We start from the raw sequence: 18,221 nt of genomic DNA, 5'->3' as shown, positions 1-18,221 counted from the left end.
ACACACTGGTTTGGGTTTTCTGTTTTATGCTAGATTTTTTCATCTCCTGCCTTTTTCTGCATTATTTTCCCCCTGCAAGTAGGCTAAGCTAAAGTAATTACAATGTTATCTTTTTATCTTATGTTACTCTTTTTCCTGCAAATAGTCTAAGCTAGGGTAATTACTCACCGTGATTATATCTCATGTTAAACTCTTATCTCTTAATCTCAACCCTAAATTTTGTGTGTTGCTTTTCTATCACGTCTGCACTGGGGGAGCAGGCAGTTATACAGGGGTGCATTAACCTGTTGCAGTTGTTAATTTTTAGAAGGTAGGCGTTTTACTAGTTCAGTCTTTGCCTGTTCTGTAGTAAGTAGAAAGACAAATGTAAGTCCTATTGAATTTGGTCTGTGATGTTAGACTTGGATTGTTTTTTATTCACATGAGCAGCTGACATGAGTATTATTGTGAATGAGGGAACTGATCCTGTTGAAATCTTGTATCAACTTTTTGTTACTGATTTCCTGGGCACAGAAACTTGCTGGGGTAGTAGGAGGAGTACCAGCGCATAGATTTATGGGGGATGGAGAGAAAAGAGATGGTCTGTCTTTTTTAACAGTAGTATCAGAAGTGAAGGTTAATGTTAAATTGATTAAGTGTTGGCTGATCTGAAGGCAGCAAAGTTGTGTGCCTACATCCATCTGAGTTTTTGCTGTTACATGTTGCCAAGGATCGAAGACCTTGCCCTGCAGGCTAGGATGCACACTTTTAATGCAAGTAAAAGACAATGCAGTCTGAAACTGGTAACATTTCTGTAGATTTCTGGTTTTGTTGTCAGTACAAAACCAACCAACATGCCTGTACTATACACAATAATACCCTATTTAGCAAAAGGAGGATGGCAAAACTTGTGCTGCTTTAGGTCACTAAGACAGTTGTTACTACAGTGTGCACCATTTACTACAAATCCAGTGAATTTTATAGGCTAAAATTCATCAGCTGAAGTTGTTTGTCCTGGAGATTCATCTTTAATTTCTTAGAGCTTCAGAAGGTGTTGATAGCATGTACTTTTAAATATGTGACTGTACACTGTCAGCTGTGCATTTGCAGCTGATACATGGACTCAGGACCACTTTCTGAGTCTCAGCGTTGGTCTCTAAAAGAGCAAACTCAAAGCACAGAAGGTTGCTGAATTTTATTGGTTGCTCTACAGCAAGAGAATATTCAAGAATTTAAAGAAATAAGTGGCTTAGGATTTTGCTGCCTCATTGTGCATTAGAAGAAGTGCCTGAATAAGGAAAAATGCATGAGAGTTCAATTTTTCCATCTACATTTGTGGATTGCAATAAACTTTAGGAGCAATAAAATGGATGCATCAAGAACACCTCCCCTAGGGCTTCATAAACAAGTTTTTTAATCTCTTCCTTGGATTCCATTCTTAATCACAAACTAATAATAAAAAAATCAGACCAAGACAACTGATTGTATTGAGACAAATTCCAAGGTTTTTTTCTGTTTTCATTTTAAGGCTTGTGAAGACATAACCTTGTTATTTGCAAGGAGGATATTGACTAGCCAGTCTTTCTTTGGGTTAACTTATAACAGTGGCTCACAGTTTACTTTTGGCTGGCAATTGCCTTCCACATGCTGTAACTGCTATTGATTTGCTTTGAAACAGTTGTTAAAGTGTCCTGAGCCATTTCATAACACTGATTTTCTGTTAAATCTATTGCTAAGATGTGTGATTTCTAAAGGCACTTTTGAATTAGATTGGAAATTACAAGAAAGTAACCTTGTAGGTCTGCACCATACCAGCCGAAAGACCTGTATTCTGTCCTCCTGTCAGAAATCCTGCAGAAATAGTTTATGAGCTTGAAATCTGATCTAGCATTCTAGTGAAGTTACATTGCCAGGTTACCTGCCTTGAGGTGGTGGTGTTGTTTGTTGTTGTTTGTTTGTTTTTGTGGCTTTGTTTGGTTTCTGTTTTGGGTTTTTGTTTTATTGTTTTGGTTTTTTTTGTTAGTTTGGTAATTTCTTTGGAATGGCATATCCTTCCACAGTAATAAAATACAATACTGTGCTGTCTGCTACTTTTGCTACTTTTCAGATATAGTCCCTTGGCCTGGAAGTAAGCATCCACTTACAAAGCAGAAACTCTGTTTATATGTGCATTGGCTTGGTCAAAGTTACATAATTACCACTTTTGTTGGACATTAATCATTCGTGAATAGAGGCCTTTCAATAAAGAAAAATGTGAATCTTATTATGATACAAAGCCAAATATTTTTAATAGTTGAAGTAGCAGTCTAAGAATGATGGTGTTGTTTGTTACCACCTAACTGCCTGTTCTAAACTGTTATGCAAGCACGAGTTCTGCTTGGTGTGCAATCTTAATTTACCAACTATACATCTCTGTCTTTTCTAAAAATAAGTGGTCACTCTAGCAGATGCTGTTCAGAGAACTACAACAAGAGTAGTTTTGTGTATTTGAACCATTTCTTATGTAATTACCACATCTGAAATTAATTTGTTCAAGTGATGAAGTAAATCTGATCATAGAACTTCTGGTATTCTTTCCTTCTACTGATACAGTCTCTTGTTTGGTGGATGAGAGATAAAACCTGAAAGCAGGCACGAAGTGGTATCTTCAAACTGATGAAAGTACCAAAGGAAGATAGGAAGATACTTCCTTCCTGATAGCCTTCTTTTCCTTCCCAGTGTTTATTTGTTGGGTTGGGGTTTTCTTGTTGTTTTTGGTTGGGTTTTTTGTTTGTTTATTTTTTCTCTTCTACCTCCTTCCATCTTTTCTTAAGAATTTCTTTCTTGACTAGTTTTTTTATTTTGACTCATTTCCATCTTTTTTTAATCCATCCTGCAATATTTTCTAGTGAGTGTGATAAAGTTTCAGAGCTGGTCTCAATTTCTCTATATGTGTGTAACTGTTTGGGAGTTACCTGCTCCTCTCCCCACCCCCTCCTAGTAAAATCACTCAGACTGGACTCAGCCAAGCTGGAAGTTAAGGAGTGAAGCTTTGTATTTACAGCTTAGCACAATGTACAAGCAGATATTTACAATGTATCACAAATATATACAGCTATATACAGAAAAAATACAAGTTAAAAGTAGTTCAGAAACACAACAGCCCTCCCAGAAATCGGAGTCCCCAGGAGGGACTCCCAACCAGCCTTCCATCTTCTTTCTACCCCTCTACCTTATCCCAGAGCTTGTCTTATGTGCAAGGTGAGTTTGGAGGGTCAGCAAATGGGGGTTAGAAAGAAGAAAGATTATTTACACAGAAAGCAGCCCAGGGAGAAAGCACAGGCTCCCAGAGACACACACAAACTGTCTTACCTATGTTTTTGTTCTTGTCTTTATACATCTCAGCAAGCCTATGAGTGAAGTAGACATCACCATTGTTTCCTTTTCACAGCCTATAATCTAATTTCTTTAAATTATTTCAATTTGCCTCAAACTAGCGCAATGTATGTGTCCATCACTACTTGATCCTGTCCTTTTGAACTCTACTTTGCTGTGCAAGCTTGGTTTGTGGAATTAAATTGTTTGACTATGAGCAGATATCATTAAATAGAGATATTTATTTCTTCATTACCTTTCTCTATAGATTCCCCACAATTAATCTACCTCTTGCATTGACCTTTCCTGCAACTTTGTAAACACATTTATATCCAGAATTTGCATTGAAGCCATTGGCCTTGGCAGGCATGTACAATCACCTGGAGATTGTATCTGGTTTTTTTTCTGAAGGTTATATGTGCTATGTCAAACTCCTGAAGTGGTTTTAGTGTCCAGTAAGATTGAAAATGTCTTAAGAGGATCACAGTGGATGGCCATGCTTTATGTTTAAGGAGAACCTTGAATATGTATAGAAGTCAGCTACAAAGATTGTGGAGGCCCTATCAGATATCTCTGGGTCAAAATCAGAGGGGTCATCTCCAAGGGCAATCTTGCAGTAAGCATCTGCTGTTGACCTCCAAACCAAAATGATAAGGCTCATGAAAAAATGTGGGTCACTTAAGCTATAGCACAACAGAAGCTGGTTCATATGGGCAACTTAACTATTCAGGTGTTGTTGGAAGAACAGTACAGAAGCTCACACCTTCTGATGTGTGTGTAGAGGATTGCTTCTTCATACAAATCTTAGATGTGCCAACCAGGAAAGAGGCACTGACGGACTTGCTGCTCACAAACCAAGAAAACCTGCTTTGTGCTATCCCAGTTACTGATAACCATTGCCACAGTGGTAACAGTATTGTGGATTCTGGCACACTGCTGAGCACGTGGAAGGTTGGTACCAAGACAAAGATTTTAGGCTCCAGAAAAGCATATTTCAGCTCACTCAGAATTCGGCTGGGAGGCCTTCTTGGGGAGACTTTCCTGGAGGATAAAGGAGCTAGTGGATGCTGGGAACTTTTCAATAATGGTCTCCTGGAAGCACAAAAATAGTTCATCAACTTTAAAGATAAGGGAATTAATTGGAGAAAGAGACTCCCTTGGCTCAACTGTGAGTTTCTGAATGTGAGCAAAACCAAAAGCAAACTGTACTAGAGATGGAGAAGCAAATAAATAGCCACGGAGAACTGCATGGGCATTGCCAAGGCATGCAAGGATGCAGGTAGAAAGCAAATGCTCAGCTCAAATTGAAACTGAACTTGTCAAAATCTATCAGAAAGGATTCTTCAGATCTATAAACAAGCAGAAGGAAAATATTTGCACTTTGTTAAGCAGGAGAGGGAAATCAGTCATCAACACCGAAAGGCAGAGGTGCTCAACACTTCTTCACATCTGTCTTTACCGGCAGTCTTGGGCCTCAGGCCTGATGAGCAAAATCCAGGTTAATGTAACCTCAGACCTATCATCAGTGAAGAAAGAGTTGGTAAGTGAACTAAAAGAGGAGCTTGACCCTTACAAATTGCTGGACCCTGACAGTATCCACCTAATGTTGTCAGAGAGCTGGCTGACGTCATTGTGAGACTGCTCTCCATAATCTTTCAGAAGTCATGGAGATCAGGGGACATCCCAGAAGACTGGATGAAGGCTAATGTCATTGCCCATCGACCTATGTGAGCTGCTGGGCAAGTTATGGAATGAATCTTCCTGGGGGCTATCACAGGTCAAAAGAAGGACATGCTTGGGAAAAGCCAACATGGGAAAATGGTGCCCAACCAAGGGCAAATCATGCTTGACAAACCTGATCTGCTCCTTTAACAAAGTACTGTGCTCAGCTGATGTGGCATGAGCAGTGGACATTGTCTGCAGGAGTTCTCCAAGGCTTTTGATAACATTTTAAAGAGTCTCATTATAGAGAAATTGATGCATTACAGTTGAGACAAGTGATCTGTGTTGTGGGTGGGAAACTGGCTAACAGGTTGCACCCAGTCTGTGGATAAATATCTCCTTTTCAAACTGACAGCTTGTAACAAATGGGCTCCACAGGGATCAATACTGGCCTCAGTTTAATATCTTAGTAAGTTATATGGATGATGGGAGCAAGTATGCCCTGATGAAGTTTGCTGAAGATACCAAGCTGAGCAAGAAAGTGGACACTTCAGAAGGGAGAGCTGTTCTGCAGGAAGACTAGAAAAGGCTGTCGGAGTGGGTTAACAAGGACATTATGAAGTTCAACAAAGACAAGCTTAAGATCTTGCACATAATACAAAAGATAACCTGAGAGTGCAGCATGGACTGAGATCTGCCTGACTGGGGAACAGTTCTGTGGAAAGGAATATGGGAGTGTGAACAACAAGCTTCATATGAGCGAACAGTGTGCTGTTGCAGCAAAGAGAGCCAACAGAACATCAACAAAAGTGTTGCCAACAGAGATAAACCATTATCCTGCTCTGCTCAGTGCCTGTCAGGCCACATCTGTTCAGTTTTTGTCCCTACCAGTTTTTTGTCCCTTCACAAAAAAGATGAAGATAGGCCAGAGAAGGGCCTTCAGGATAATTAAAGGACAGGGAAACCTGAGAGAAATTAATTTGTTCATCTTTGAGAAGATGTTAGAGGAGACCTTATCACCATGTTCAAGTGTTTAAGCTGTGTATACAAAGAACGTGTAGACTCCCTTTTTGTAAGGATTCACATGGAAAAGATGAGAGGTAGTAGGTACAAGTTATTCCTGGGAAGATTCCAGCTGGGCATAAGAGAAAAAATGTTCACAGTGAGAACTATCAGCTGTTGGAATAATCTCCCCAGGGAAGCAGTGGATTCTTCAACATTGAGTGCTTTTAAGATTCAACTGAGCATGGTGTTGGGCCGTCTTGCCTAAACTATTCTTTTGTCCTGAAAGGCTGGACTGGAAATGATCCTTGAAATCCCTTACAACCTGGTATTCTGTGATTCTGTGCTGAGTTAGAACTCAATGTCAAAATTTGGATAATTGCAGAATCATAGAATAAACCAGGTTGGAAGAGACCTCCAAGATCATCCAGTCAACCTATCCCCCAGCCCTATCCAATCAATTAGACCATGGCACTAAGTGCCTTATCCAGTCTTCTCTTGAACACCTCCAGGAACAGTGACTCCACCACCTCCCTGGGCAGCCCATTCCAATGCCAATCACTCTCTCTGTGAAGGACTTCATCCTAATATCAAGCCTATACCTCCCCTGGCACAACTTGAGGCTGTGTTCCCTTGTTCTATTGCTGGTTGCCTGTCAGAAGACACTGGCTACAACTTCCCTTCAGGTAGACAGCATTGAGGTCGCCCCTGAGCCTCCTCTTCTCCAGGCTAAACAGACCCAGCTCCCTCAGCCTCTCCTCACAGGTCTTGTGTTCCAGGCCTCTCACCAGCTTTGTCACCTTTCTCTGGACACATTCCAGTACCTTAACATCTCTCTTGAACTGAGGGGCCCAGAACTGGACACAGTACTCAAGGTGTGGCCTGACCAGTGTTGAGTTCAGGGGCAGAATAACCTCCCTTGTCCTGCTGGCTGCACTGTTCCTGATGCAGGCCAGGATGCCATTGGCTCTCTCCTGGCCCCCTGGGCACACTGCTGGCTCATCTTCAGCCTACTATCTACCAGCACCCACAGGTCCCTTTCTCCCTGGCTGCTCTCCAGCCACTCTGTCCTCAGCCTGTAGTGCTGCTTAGGGTTGTTGTGGCCAAAGTGTAGAACCCTGCACTTGGCCTTGTTAAATCTCATCCCATTGGCCTCTGCCCACCCATCCAGCCAGTCAAGACCCCGCTGCAGGACACTCCTACCTTCCGAGTCTCAGTCAGTACTTTTTCTGTCTTTTGCTACAATGTAGTGTTTATTTAAAGACTTTTTAATTGAGAAGTAGTCATCTCTCTGAGGTCTAGGAGGTTGAGATGGCATGGCATTGTTGCTAAAATTGCTAAATCTATTTTTAGCACACTCATGCTTGAATTTTTATTTTCTACACAGACTGCATCTTCAGCTATTAAAGGTGCTATCCAGTTGGGAATTGGCTATACAGTAGGAAACCTTACATCAAAACCAGACAGAGATGTTCTTATGCAAGACTTCTATGTAGTGGAAAGTGTTTTCCTACCAAGGTAAGGACAAGCCTATTCAATTTATTTTCAATAGAATTTCATAATTAAACTCTAACTAGATACTGTGTCTTCAGGTTGTCATTGAAAGTGAAGGCAGGGAGAAAACTGGGAAGAACATGCTTCAGTGAAGTTTTGAAACTTGTCATTTCTAGAGAAGGGCAGTAGGAATCTTTCAGCTAATGGAGATGTGAATTAACAATTGGAAATTATTTGTGGATCAGTATACAGTTAACTTATGTGCAACATTCATGTTTGTTTAGTTTCAGTTTGTTTTCTGAAAACTGAGAATAATATTTTCCGTTTTGTTGAGATGTAATAAAAATTCAGTCCTTGCAGTGTTGAAAGTAAAGTAAAAATTAACACTATGCTAGAGAATTCTAGCTTTAGCCTATGAGAAGACTCAGCTCTTACTAGCTGACTGCAATTCGTGCACCTTTACTTTTTCGCACTTGACCACCTCAGCTTGTAGCACTGTCACACTGACAGCATAGAATTTGTAATTACAGAGTTATGCTGGTGAGAGAAATCAAGGCCATACTTGCTTTGAGGGGTTCAGAAGCTGAAGCACAGTGCCATGTAACTTCTCCAATTTACAAATGCTGAGGATGAACAAAGCAGGTTTAGGAAAGATATGTTTTAAAAACAGGGTTATTTGCTGTGTTCAGCGTCACCTCTGTTCTTAGAAGTACTAAGTATCAGTGGTGCCTGTAATTTCCTAGAAGATATACTGTATATACAGTCTTCCCTGAAGTTCTGTTCATCTACAGTTTGGATGCAGCTTCCTAAACTGTTTCTAATCATTTGCAATCCTTAAAAATTACTGCTGTCACTAAACCAAAGTTGAAATGAAATAATCACACTTCAAAATTGATCTCTCCTTGTGCGAATCTACTTGAGCTGAACCCTTGTTTCCTCTGAACTGTGATATACTTTACCTTTTAGTCCCTAGTAAGTAAGGGCATTCATATGCTTGTTCTGGAGATAACTACGAGGTTCATGGGTGATTTGGTGTGTGCTTTCTGGTAGGTTAGGTATATAGATATAGAGAAGTTAACAAGGTGCCTGTGTTTTCATATGCTGTAATCACAATGTTGTTGCTTGCTTTTTGAACAAAAATAAATTATAGCTGAGAAGTTTGCACATCACATAAAGCTTTTCTTATGCTGAAGAATGGAGTGAGACGGATTGAGCCGCTGCATTTGTGAAATCTGTGTCTGTGATAGCGATGCAGGCTTCTGTAGTTTGTTTTGCTAAGATTCCAAACTTCATGGAAATTAAATGAAGCACGCTTGCTAAAACTGTTTTATTAGGTGTAGGTACTATTAGGTAAGACTTCTTTTTTTTTTTTTTCAATTCCTCTCTATTTTTTCAATGTAGTTTTCAAGGAACAAGTGAAATAAAATAGTTTGTGTTCCACAGGACTGTATATGTGGAACTTGCATGTGTGTATTCTCCGAAGTGAGATTTCCTTGGTATGTTTGGGTTTATGAGAGAACTGGGAGACATCCCTTTTGCTTAAAAAGACAGCAAAGGCAGAAGGAATATCCTGTTTACACTAACAGAAGTTTTCTTAGAAAAGCTTTAGTATCATCTTCCTAGAGAGTTTCCTATAAATAAATCATATGAGGAAAATTAGACAACTGAAAGTGGCCAGAGCAGTATAGCTTTCTTTTAACTAGCAAGTATATCCTATAGTGACTTACTATAGTATAGTGAGTGATCTTGGCTGTAATAGTGAGCTTCCATATAAAGCTCACTTACTGATAACCTTCTCTGTGAAACTAAAAGTTGGCTATCCATAGCAGTCTCTAAAAACCATGCCACTTTATTTTTTATGCTCATGCACAGAAATGTCAAATTTCAAATCCTTCCTATGTCTCAATACAACATACACATTAATTTATCTGAAATGGTATCACTCTAAAATATTAGATTATATAAGTTGTAATAATTTAGAATAGCACATAATGATACAAGCTTCTTTCTTGATGGTTGAGGATGCTGAGGACATGAAGTCTTTCATGATGGCATTACATGTATCACTTCTGAGTCATATCTGCATGTTTTACCCTAGTCAGAGCTAAAGAGATAAGGTTGTGTGTTCTTTCCAGATAGGACTGTGCTCCCAAAGTGCACCTTGGGTACACGTCACTTATTTCTTAGGACAGTACCTGTGTGTGAAGTCATTACTTTAGTGGCTTTCTCTCCTCCCTTTTGGACTGGGCTGCATTGAAAGCAATTAGATGATAATAGTTACACCAGCACATACAGTGGGTTGACTTCTAACTGGAAGCATCCTGAACCAGGCTGAGGTTAAATAAGCTTTTTGCCAGATGTCTGCAGCTGGAGGATAACCTGGCAGTGCAGCAAATGTGTTGCATAAGACAGATACCAAAGAAAGAGCAACGTTTTTCCACTTGCTCTGGTTCCACATAATTCAGCTGCAACTTCAAGCAACCAATTAGCTGAGCTTTTTCTTCATTGTAGCTAATTCACAGCAACATGCCTCTTTCCAGCTGTCCTGTTCTACCTTCTTCCTGCACTTTTCCTGCATCATCCCCATATTTTGACCTGGCAGCAAGGTGAGCATTCTTCTGTTTTGTGGAACTGTAGGCACACCTGCTGCTTTGATAGCAACAGAAGCACAATTATGGTAGCAGCGACACAACAGATCTCAGGTACTAGAAGTGCAATGAAACAGCAGTCTGCGTGCCAGCAAGCAAAACAGTGTTATCTGTGCCCTTTTACTGTTGGGGGAAAATAGTCAACAGGTGTTTATAAATTTTATTAGTTGGGAAATTTAATAGTCTCTGCATATCTCTCAGTCCCTGAAATAAATCTTAATGCTGCCTGTACCTCTAGCTTTGGTAGCCACAGCAAAACCCTTCCAGCACTATTCAGGATTCATGGAGGGAGAAAAAAATGCCTAGTGAAAAACAGGGGTCAGCTCAGACTTCAAACTAATTGTCCTGCTTGTTGTAGGAGACACTTATGTAAACCAGTGGTAACTGCACTGATTGCAGGTTATGCCTGCTGCAGAGTTATTTTATAACTGAGTTGGATTGTTCATTTTTTTTTAGCTCAGATTCATTTAGGTATTTATTTCAGGAAGTGACTTTGACTGAAGTACTATTTCTGTGCAGTGAGTGGATTTGAATTGTAAAGGGGTTTGCTTTTATTGGTACATTGCAGTGGTGAAGGGGATGAAAAAGCATCTGCTTCTTTCTACATTGCCTTACTCACTTTCTCTTCAAGCTGATACACCATGTTACTTTTGAGAATTAAGTAAGGTATTACCAAGCACTGCTATACAAGAGTTCACTGAGAACCACTGTCCAGATTGAGTTTAAATGGCACCATGCATTCTCCTTGCATTGAGAAACAAACACAGTGACCTAGCTGATTCAGAACACATGGTGTCTGAAGTCAGCCCTAGTCCCAGAACAGTGTGAGACCACTGGGGCAACAACTCCAGCCTTCTTGGCATTTAAACACTGCTTTGGAAATCTAACAATAGAGTTGCTGAAGTGGTGCAAGTAGTGCTTCAGCAGTGGCAGGAGGGTTCCATGGGAAGGCTGTGTATTCTGCTTGTGCTCTCTACACTCTGTCCTGTGCCTCAGCTCTGTGAGGCGTACTGACCCCTTCCTATGTTACACTCTGTGTCCCAACTTCCTTGGCTGGAACTAGTTCTTTTTTTGGTGGTACATTTTGTCTCCAAATCAATCATTTGTGCATTCTGGTTACAGCAATGTTTGAGTAAAGTGTGGAGCTTGCTTCAAGTAATGTGGCCATGGTTAGAAGGGCTCAGTACTGAACCAATAAGCCTAGCTCTCTTAGGCAGTGGTGGCTCAAGCTGGATGATGTGCCATGCAGCTCTCTGTGAGATAAGAGTGTAAGCAGCTCACTAAGCTATTCCAGCAGACATGTACTAAACATGCATGTTTGCTGTGGTGGTGTTTGAGCTGAACAGAAGGTTCTCTGTTCTGTCACCTAACTTGTCAGTCATATATATCTTCATAGAAGAGATTTTGGAGCAAGGCAGTATGTTTCAGGCTCCATCTTTTTCCTACATGGATGCTGCTGCTGAACAGCTGTGACTTTGACCTTTTTTCAGCAAGCTGTTCCCTTGCTAATAAACTTTCTTTTCAGAGTCTAGACTGCATGCTGAGAATATTTGCTATGGTTTCTAAATTAACTACTAAGTCTGCTAGATGCTGTTGACTCACATGCACCTTGCAGCTACAGTACAGTGAACTGCTTCAATTACAAATTGTTTTCTAGTGATGCTAATGTAATATTATTCATTGCTTCCTGCTGTTTAATGTCGAAAGCTTAGTATTTAATTATGAGAGCATTTGGATGGAGTTCAAATAAGTAGTGAGAAAGTACTAAGAAGAGTAAAGCCTTGGACACACTTTAACCAGTCTGTATTTTACCCTGTGTCTAAAAGTGAAGTGCACTGTTTTCTGGTGTGCTTTTGAGGTCTGATTTAGAAAAATGAGGGAAACTGACACTTGCCCTTAGAAATATCTTTGTTGCATACCTGAATCACAAATTACCTGATGGGTGAAGCAGTGTCATTGTAATTAAAGGCCAACAGAATGTTCTGCAGATTCAGTGTGAATGGTACTCAAAAGTTCACACTAACTCGTAGCTGTTGTATAACTTGTCCCATCCTATTTGTGATTGAGGAGTTTCACAAACAGATAAGAAAGTGGCCTGAGGTCTGTGATAAAAGTGCTGCTGTTCTTTGGTGTTTCAATTTCAGAGATGCGCAGGATGACCCAAGTTTTGACGCACTTTTTATGGTTTGTGAGTAAAAACCACCGTTAGAAGGAATTAATTTGTTTGCAAAACAACTAGTATTTAAAATGATGATGATGTGCCAACAGAATCAAAACCATGTTCATTATGAGTTACTGGGTTTAGTTACTTTCGTTACTGTTAAGTTCTTGGTGAAATGGTGGCAGTTTGAATACTGTGTGGTTATGTAGACAAACTATTTCTAGGTTACTCTGAGACCTCTTGCTATAATGTATCTTCAGTTGATTGTGAAATAATCCTATCATTGTCATAGGAAAATGCCTGCATATTCAGTGAGTACGTAGATGTGGTCTGCTTGACTTGTTTTGAAGATATGTGCTATTCACAGTTGTATTTGAAAGCTGCCTCACAGAGGACTTGTTAGGACAGTACATAGTAACTGAAAGTATAGGAGAATGTACAGTGACAAACAAAGGATATTTCCACTGGACTTTATCCCACACTATCACAAAACCAAGCACACACCTATTTGTACAGTTGGATGTAATACCTCCTTCCATCATGTGGGAAGCAATTGCTTTCTTGAAAAGATAGATAGAAAATGAATACACCTAAGCACTACATGAGTCATTAGTGTGTATTTACCTGGTACAGTTTGTAGAATTTCAGCACGTTTGGATATATTGTAAAAGATCAGCTTTATCCAAGAACAGTGACGCAAAGACGGGATGTTCTTAGGTTTCATTCAGGGCATTAAATTTTAGATGTTTTGTTTTGATTTTAAGGTATTAAATAAGTTGCTTTCACATGAGAGAACTGAGATGTTCCTCCTCTTCCTCCTTCTTACAGTATGTACAAGAAGGGTATATACCTGGACCCATGACTACTGCGTGACTGTGTCTTTAATGGTTGCATCACAGCCTATTGACATTGCTTTTTAATGAAGGTTTGCCACAAAGACTGCAGCTAGCCTTCTCTGGCATTTCAGATAGGTGTGCTATCTCCTGATTGCAGACGGGGTGAGGCCATAGTAAAGAAAAGCTGCAAGGAAACATATCTGAGTGTCTTACTTAGCAATTTTTCAGCACACAGGGACAGCCTGCACCTGTGCCTTTAAGACTTCCCTCCTGAAGTATGTCCAGCCTTCCTGGACCCCTGTATCCTTCAGGGTGGCCTCCCAAGGGACTTTGTCAATCATTCTCCTGAACAGGCCAAATTTTGCCTTCCAGAATTTCAAGGTGGCAATTTTACTAACTCCTCTCCTTGTTTTCCTAAAGATAAAGAACACAATCATCTCATGATGGCTGAGCCCCAGGCAGTCTCCAACCTTTACTTCCTCCACAAGTTCTTCCCTGTTCATGAGAACCAGGTCCAGGAAGGCAATTTCCCTGATTGGCTTCCTCACCAGTTGTGTCAGGAAGTTATCTTCTGCATGCTCGAGGAACCTCCAGGATCATTCTCTCCATTCTGTGTTATATTTCCAGCAGACATCCAGGAAGTTGAATTCTTCCATGAGAACAAGGGATAGTGATTGTGAGACCTCTCTCAATTGCATATAAAAAAATTCTTCTACCTCTGTACTTATGACCCCAGTATTAGAAGACCAATAGTTGATTATGGAAGCTCTACGGTGGCACTAGCTGCAAGAATGAAATATCTAAAAATTGTTCAGTGATAATTTGGTTTGGTTTATTTTTGTTTCTCTTTTCAGTGAAGGGAGCAATCTCACCCCTGCTCATCATTACCCTGACTTCAGATTTAAGACCTATGCACCTCTTGCCTTCCGCTATTTCAGAGAACTTTTTGGTATCAAGCCTGATGATTACCTGGTAAGAGCTTGCGATTTTCCTTTGAGTTAACCATGACTAGTACTAGATTCATAGTGGCACAAGGGGATGCTTAAATGGTGTCTAAATGGGTTATACATTTTGTGTGTGGTGTGGATTATAACTAGTGAATATTTCTTGTGTTTTACAAGAAATCTAATTCCTCATCTTTGAGACAACTCCTAGAAAATCCACCTTGTTGTTGACTAGAGTGATTTGTGTGTTCTCATTCAGGTCCTTAGGGGACACAGTCTCAAGTTGTGCCAGGGTAGGTATAGGCTGGATATTAGGAAGAAGTTCTTCACAGAGAGAGTGATTTCCCATTGGAATGGGCTGCCCAGGGAGGTGGTGGAGGCACCATCCCTGTGGGTCTTCAAGAAAAGACTGGATGAGGCACTTAGTGCCATGGTCTAATTGATTGGTTAGGGCTGGGTGATAGGTTGGACTGGATGATCTTGGAGGTCTCTTCCAACCTGGCTGATTCTATGATTCTACAGTCAATACTTGTGTTACATCTAACAATTCAGTTTTAATATTTAGTGTATCTCCTTTCATCTCTGTATTTTGTAACTTAAAGACTTGCATCTGGTATTCCACTGCTTACATAAGAAAAAAAAAGTGATGTGTTTGTTGCCACCATAAAAACAGTCTTTACTTGGTAGAATCAGTTTTTGCATTGCCAGGGACAAAGATCCACTATTTTACTTCGTCTGTAGTTTTGAAAGGTAGTGTGAAAGCTGAGAACTGGACTGTTTGCCCCATGTCCAGTTTCCCTCGTGGCAGTCTACCCAACAAATCAGAACCCCAGTACAAGTTAGATTATTGATAATTGTTCCTTCAAAGAAAACAAACTCCAAACAACAACAACAAAAAAAACCACACCAGTCACACCAGTTAAAGTATTGAAATGCTACTTACATATTACTTCACAGACATCTGTTGTGTTTGACTGTGTTGTAATGTTCTCTTTCCTTCTTGGACAATGAACCTTTAAATGAAACTTAAATGGTTTTGCTTTTATTTAGGTGGAATTTGGATAGCTAATTTTAGTTCTTCAGTACTGAAGATTTTCTATTACTAACCCTCACAGAAACAGTTATATGTAACAACAGGCCATTCATTTGATTTGCAGATATTAGTAGCAGGGAAGTGCACCTGGGTTCAAGTTTTATAAATCACAGAAACGTAACATGGCTTAGATTGGACTTCAAACATTGTTTAGTTCCACCTTCTCTGCCATGGACATGGACACCTCCCACTACACCAGCTTTCTCCAAGCTCCATCCAATCTCATCTGTAATATTTTCAGGTACAGGTTATCCACAACTTTCCTGATCAACCTGTTCCAGTGCTTCACCATCCTCAGTGTGAACAACTGCAGGTTAAAAATCCTAACTCGTTCAGCATGTTTTCATAGGAGGCATACTCCAGCCCTCTGATCATCTTTGTGGCTCATCTCTGGACCCACTCCAACAGGTCTGTGTCATTCTTGTGCTGGAAGCCCCAGAGCTGAACTTAGTACTCCAGATGGACTCACCTCCCTTGACCTGCTGGTTATGCTTCTCTTGATGCAGCCAAGGATACTATTGCCTTTCTGGGTTGCAAGCATATGTTTTGGGGTGATGTCAAGTTTGCTGCCAATGAACACACCCAAATCCTCCTTTGCAGAGCTGCTCACAATCCAAGCTCCCCAGCATATGTTTGTGCTTGGGATTGCTCCCACCCAGGTGCAGGACCCTGCATGTGGCTTTGAAATTTATGAGGTTTGCACAGACCCACCCCTCAAGGCTGTCCAGGTCTCTCCAGACAGCATCCTGTCACTCCAGGCTGTCAACTACACCACATAGCTTGGTGTTGACAAATTTGCTGAAGGTGCACTCAGTGCTACTGTTCAAGTCACTGACAAAGATGTTAAATGGTGCCAATGCAAATACCACTTGCCACTGCTCTTCAGTTAGACATAGAACTGCTGACCACAAGTCTTTGACTGCAGCTATCCAACCAATGCCTTATCCACTGAGTGGTCAATCCATCAAATTCTTATCTCTCCAATTTAGAATCAAGGGTGGTGTTTGGGACAGTGATGCTGTTAATCTAATACGTTGTCTTTCTACCTCCTTTTATGGACTTGACAAAAGATAAAGTTTGCAGACTGTGTTGCCAGCTGCTGAAAAGACTGGCTTCCTAGAGCAAAGCTATGTCACCTGCAACTTCTGTTCTGTCTGAGTCAGCATTTGTAGTAACACAAACTGAAGATTTTAAAAAGATGCTTTGCTGTTGATGCGTGACATTCAACTTAGTTGCAAAATGAGTAATCCCTGAGTAAAACTCCCTGTGAAGGTAACTTGTTGGGGATTCTTTTTCCTCTTTGCATGGGAAAAGACATTAGTGGTATGTTTCCAAGGAAAAGAGGCAACTAGAAAGCTAGTGTGTTGTAACTGGTGCATGTCTTTGCTAGGGCTGTACTTGCTCTGCAAGTTAGTATCTATGTTATTCTTGTTGTTTCCGATTCTTAATGGGCATCACTTTGTGATTAGAGCAGATTTCAGTCCCTTACAGTCCAGAGGCAGATGTGATCAGAGGGGTTCTATGATCATAAAATGAAACTTTTTATTCTGGGACCCTCTTCCCAATTAGTTCTGACCAAAGCATCTGGTTGAGAGTTTGTTCTCAATAGGTTATGTCAGGGTTCTGGCTCATCAGTCCTTCATGTTTCTGTGAAAGCTGGATCATGTAGTCACCATGTTTTAAATTCATTATCTAAAACACTTCACTGCAGCTATGTGCCAAGTGATGGTCCAATTATGGCTGAAGGGAAAGGGAAGTAAAATAAAAAGAGGACAAGCAAGCATATACGAGTTTATGCTGTAAATCTGCAGTGGCAAAGCCCAAAGATTTACACTTTCACCTTTTCCAATGAGGTTGAGCAGTAATGCACTGTAGGAATCTGACTAAATAACAAGTGTAGTTACATTTGAACAGCTGGTAGAACAAAATTTTCACAGGAAACTTCATGGGCTGCTGTCATTTTGCAGGGAAACATTTTGATCATAATGTACTTACTTATCAGAGGCTTGTGAATTTTTATTACTTTTTTTTTTTTTTTAATTTGGCTTTCATAAGTGTCCACTCAAAATTCACTGGGTGTTTTGTATAGCAGTACTTGGTGGGTAGGCTTCTATTTCACAGGAATGACTGCAACTGTTAAATCACCAGCACACAATGTGAGGTTAATGACTTATGCTTATGCTATACTGGTTTACTGAGCTTTAATATTTAGGTTAATTGGTTTCAATTGCTTACAACAGAAATTTACTCCTGAACCTTTATAGTTTCTGGCAAGAAAAACAACGCTTGTACTAAAACTGCTGATCTACCCTGAAGGTCTGTAGTGTTACAGACAGGTATTGCTGTCTATCTGTAGACAATCACAGCTGTATGATCAGTACAAAGGATCTGTCATATTAATTGAAACTGAGCTACCTGGAGAATGACGGAGAGAAACAGAAAATATTTTTATAGCATGCAAAAATCTCTTAAACATTGCAAGCACAGGAGAAGTCTCAGCTGAACCCAGGATGCGAAAATGCATTAAGGCAGTGGTCTGAGTCCATAGGAAACATACTTCTTTAGTTGAAGTGCTCAAACCCCCCATATTTATTAGATTTTCTTGTACCACTTTTTGTTGGTGTCACCGTGCACTGAAGTTAGAGGGCAATACTCCAGCTGAATTTAATGAAAGCTGTTTTCAACAAACAAAATTGTTTTTTTTTCCTTGTGGGATGGCTCAACTCATCTCAGGCAATGACCCAATAAACCAGCTGTTTGTTACTGAAACACTTATTCCTTTTGTTCTGAAAAGACGGGCATCATACAGCACTGCTAAGAATAATACCCTGGTGCTTACGCTACTCACATTTAATTTCTGTATCATTTAGTTTCTTTCAAAGACTGAAGCCTTAACTATTGGACTGTACAGTAAACTCTCCAGGTGTTTAAAACTGATGCTACATAACAAGGGAAAAGAGTGTGAATGAAAATTCAGTGACATTATATTTTAAACAAGCTCTTGAGTTCAATATAGACAGGTTTTTGTGGTTGTGAGCTTAATACCTC

General features: G+C 40.2%; 1 protein-coding gene across 2 annotated transcripts in view; it reads left to right on the top strand.

The window, feature by feature from the left end:
* Positions 1–18,221, top strand: part of PIP5K1B (phosphatidylinositol-4-phosphate 5-kinase type 1 beta) — a 102,420-nt gene that overhangs the window by 45,054 nt on the left and 39,145 nt on the right. For both annotated transcript variants that reach the window (XM_064140000.1, XM_064140001.1), the window contains 2 exons: positions 7,385–7,515; positions 13,991–14,108. In XM_064140000.1, coding sequence (XP_063996070.1) covers positions 7,385–7,515; positions 13,991–14,108 — 249 coding nt within the window. The remainder of the gene's footprint in view (positions 1–7,384; positions 7,516–13,990; positions 14,109–18,221) is intronic.

The sequence above is a fragment of the Pogoniulus pusillus genome, chromosome Z (assembly GCF_015220805.1).
Source record: "Pogoniulus pusillus isolate bPogPus1 chromosome Z, bPogPus1.pri, whole genome shotgun sequence".
Lineage (NCBI taxonomy): Eukaryota > Metazoa > Chordata > Aves > Piciformes > Lybiidae > Pogoniulus > Pogoniulus pusillus.
The sequence above is the reverse complement of the archived record's forward strand: the minus strand, read 5'-3'. Positions and strand labels throughout refer to the sequence as shown.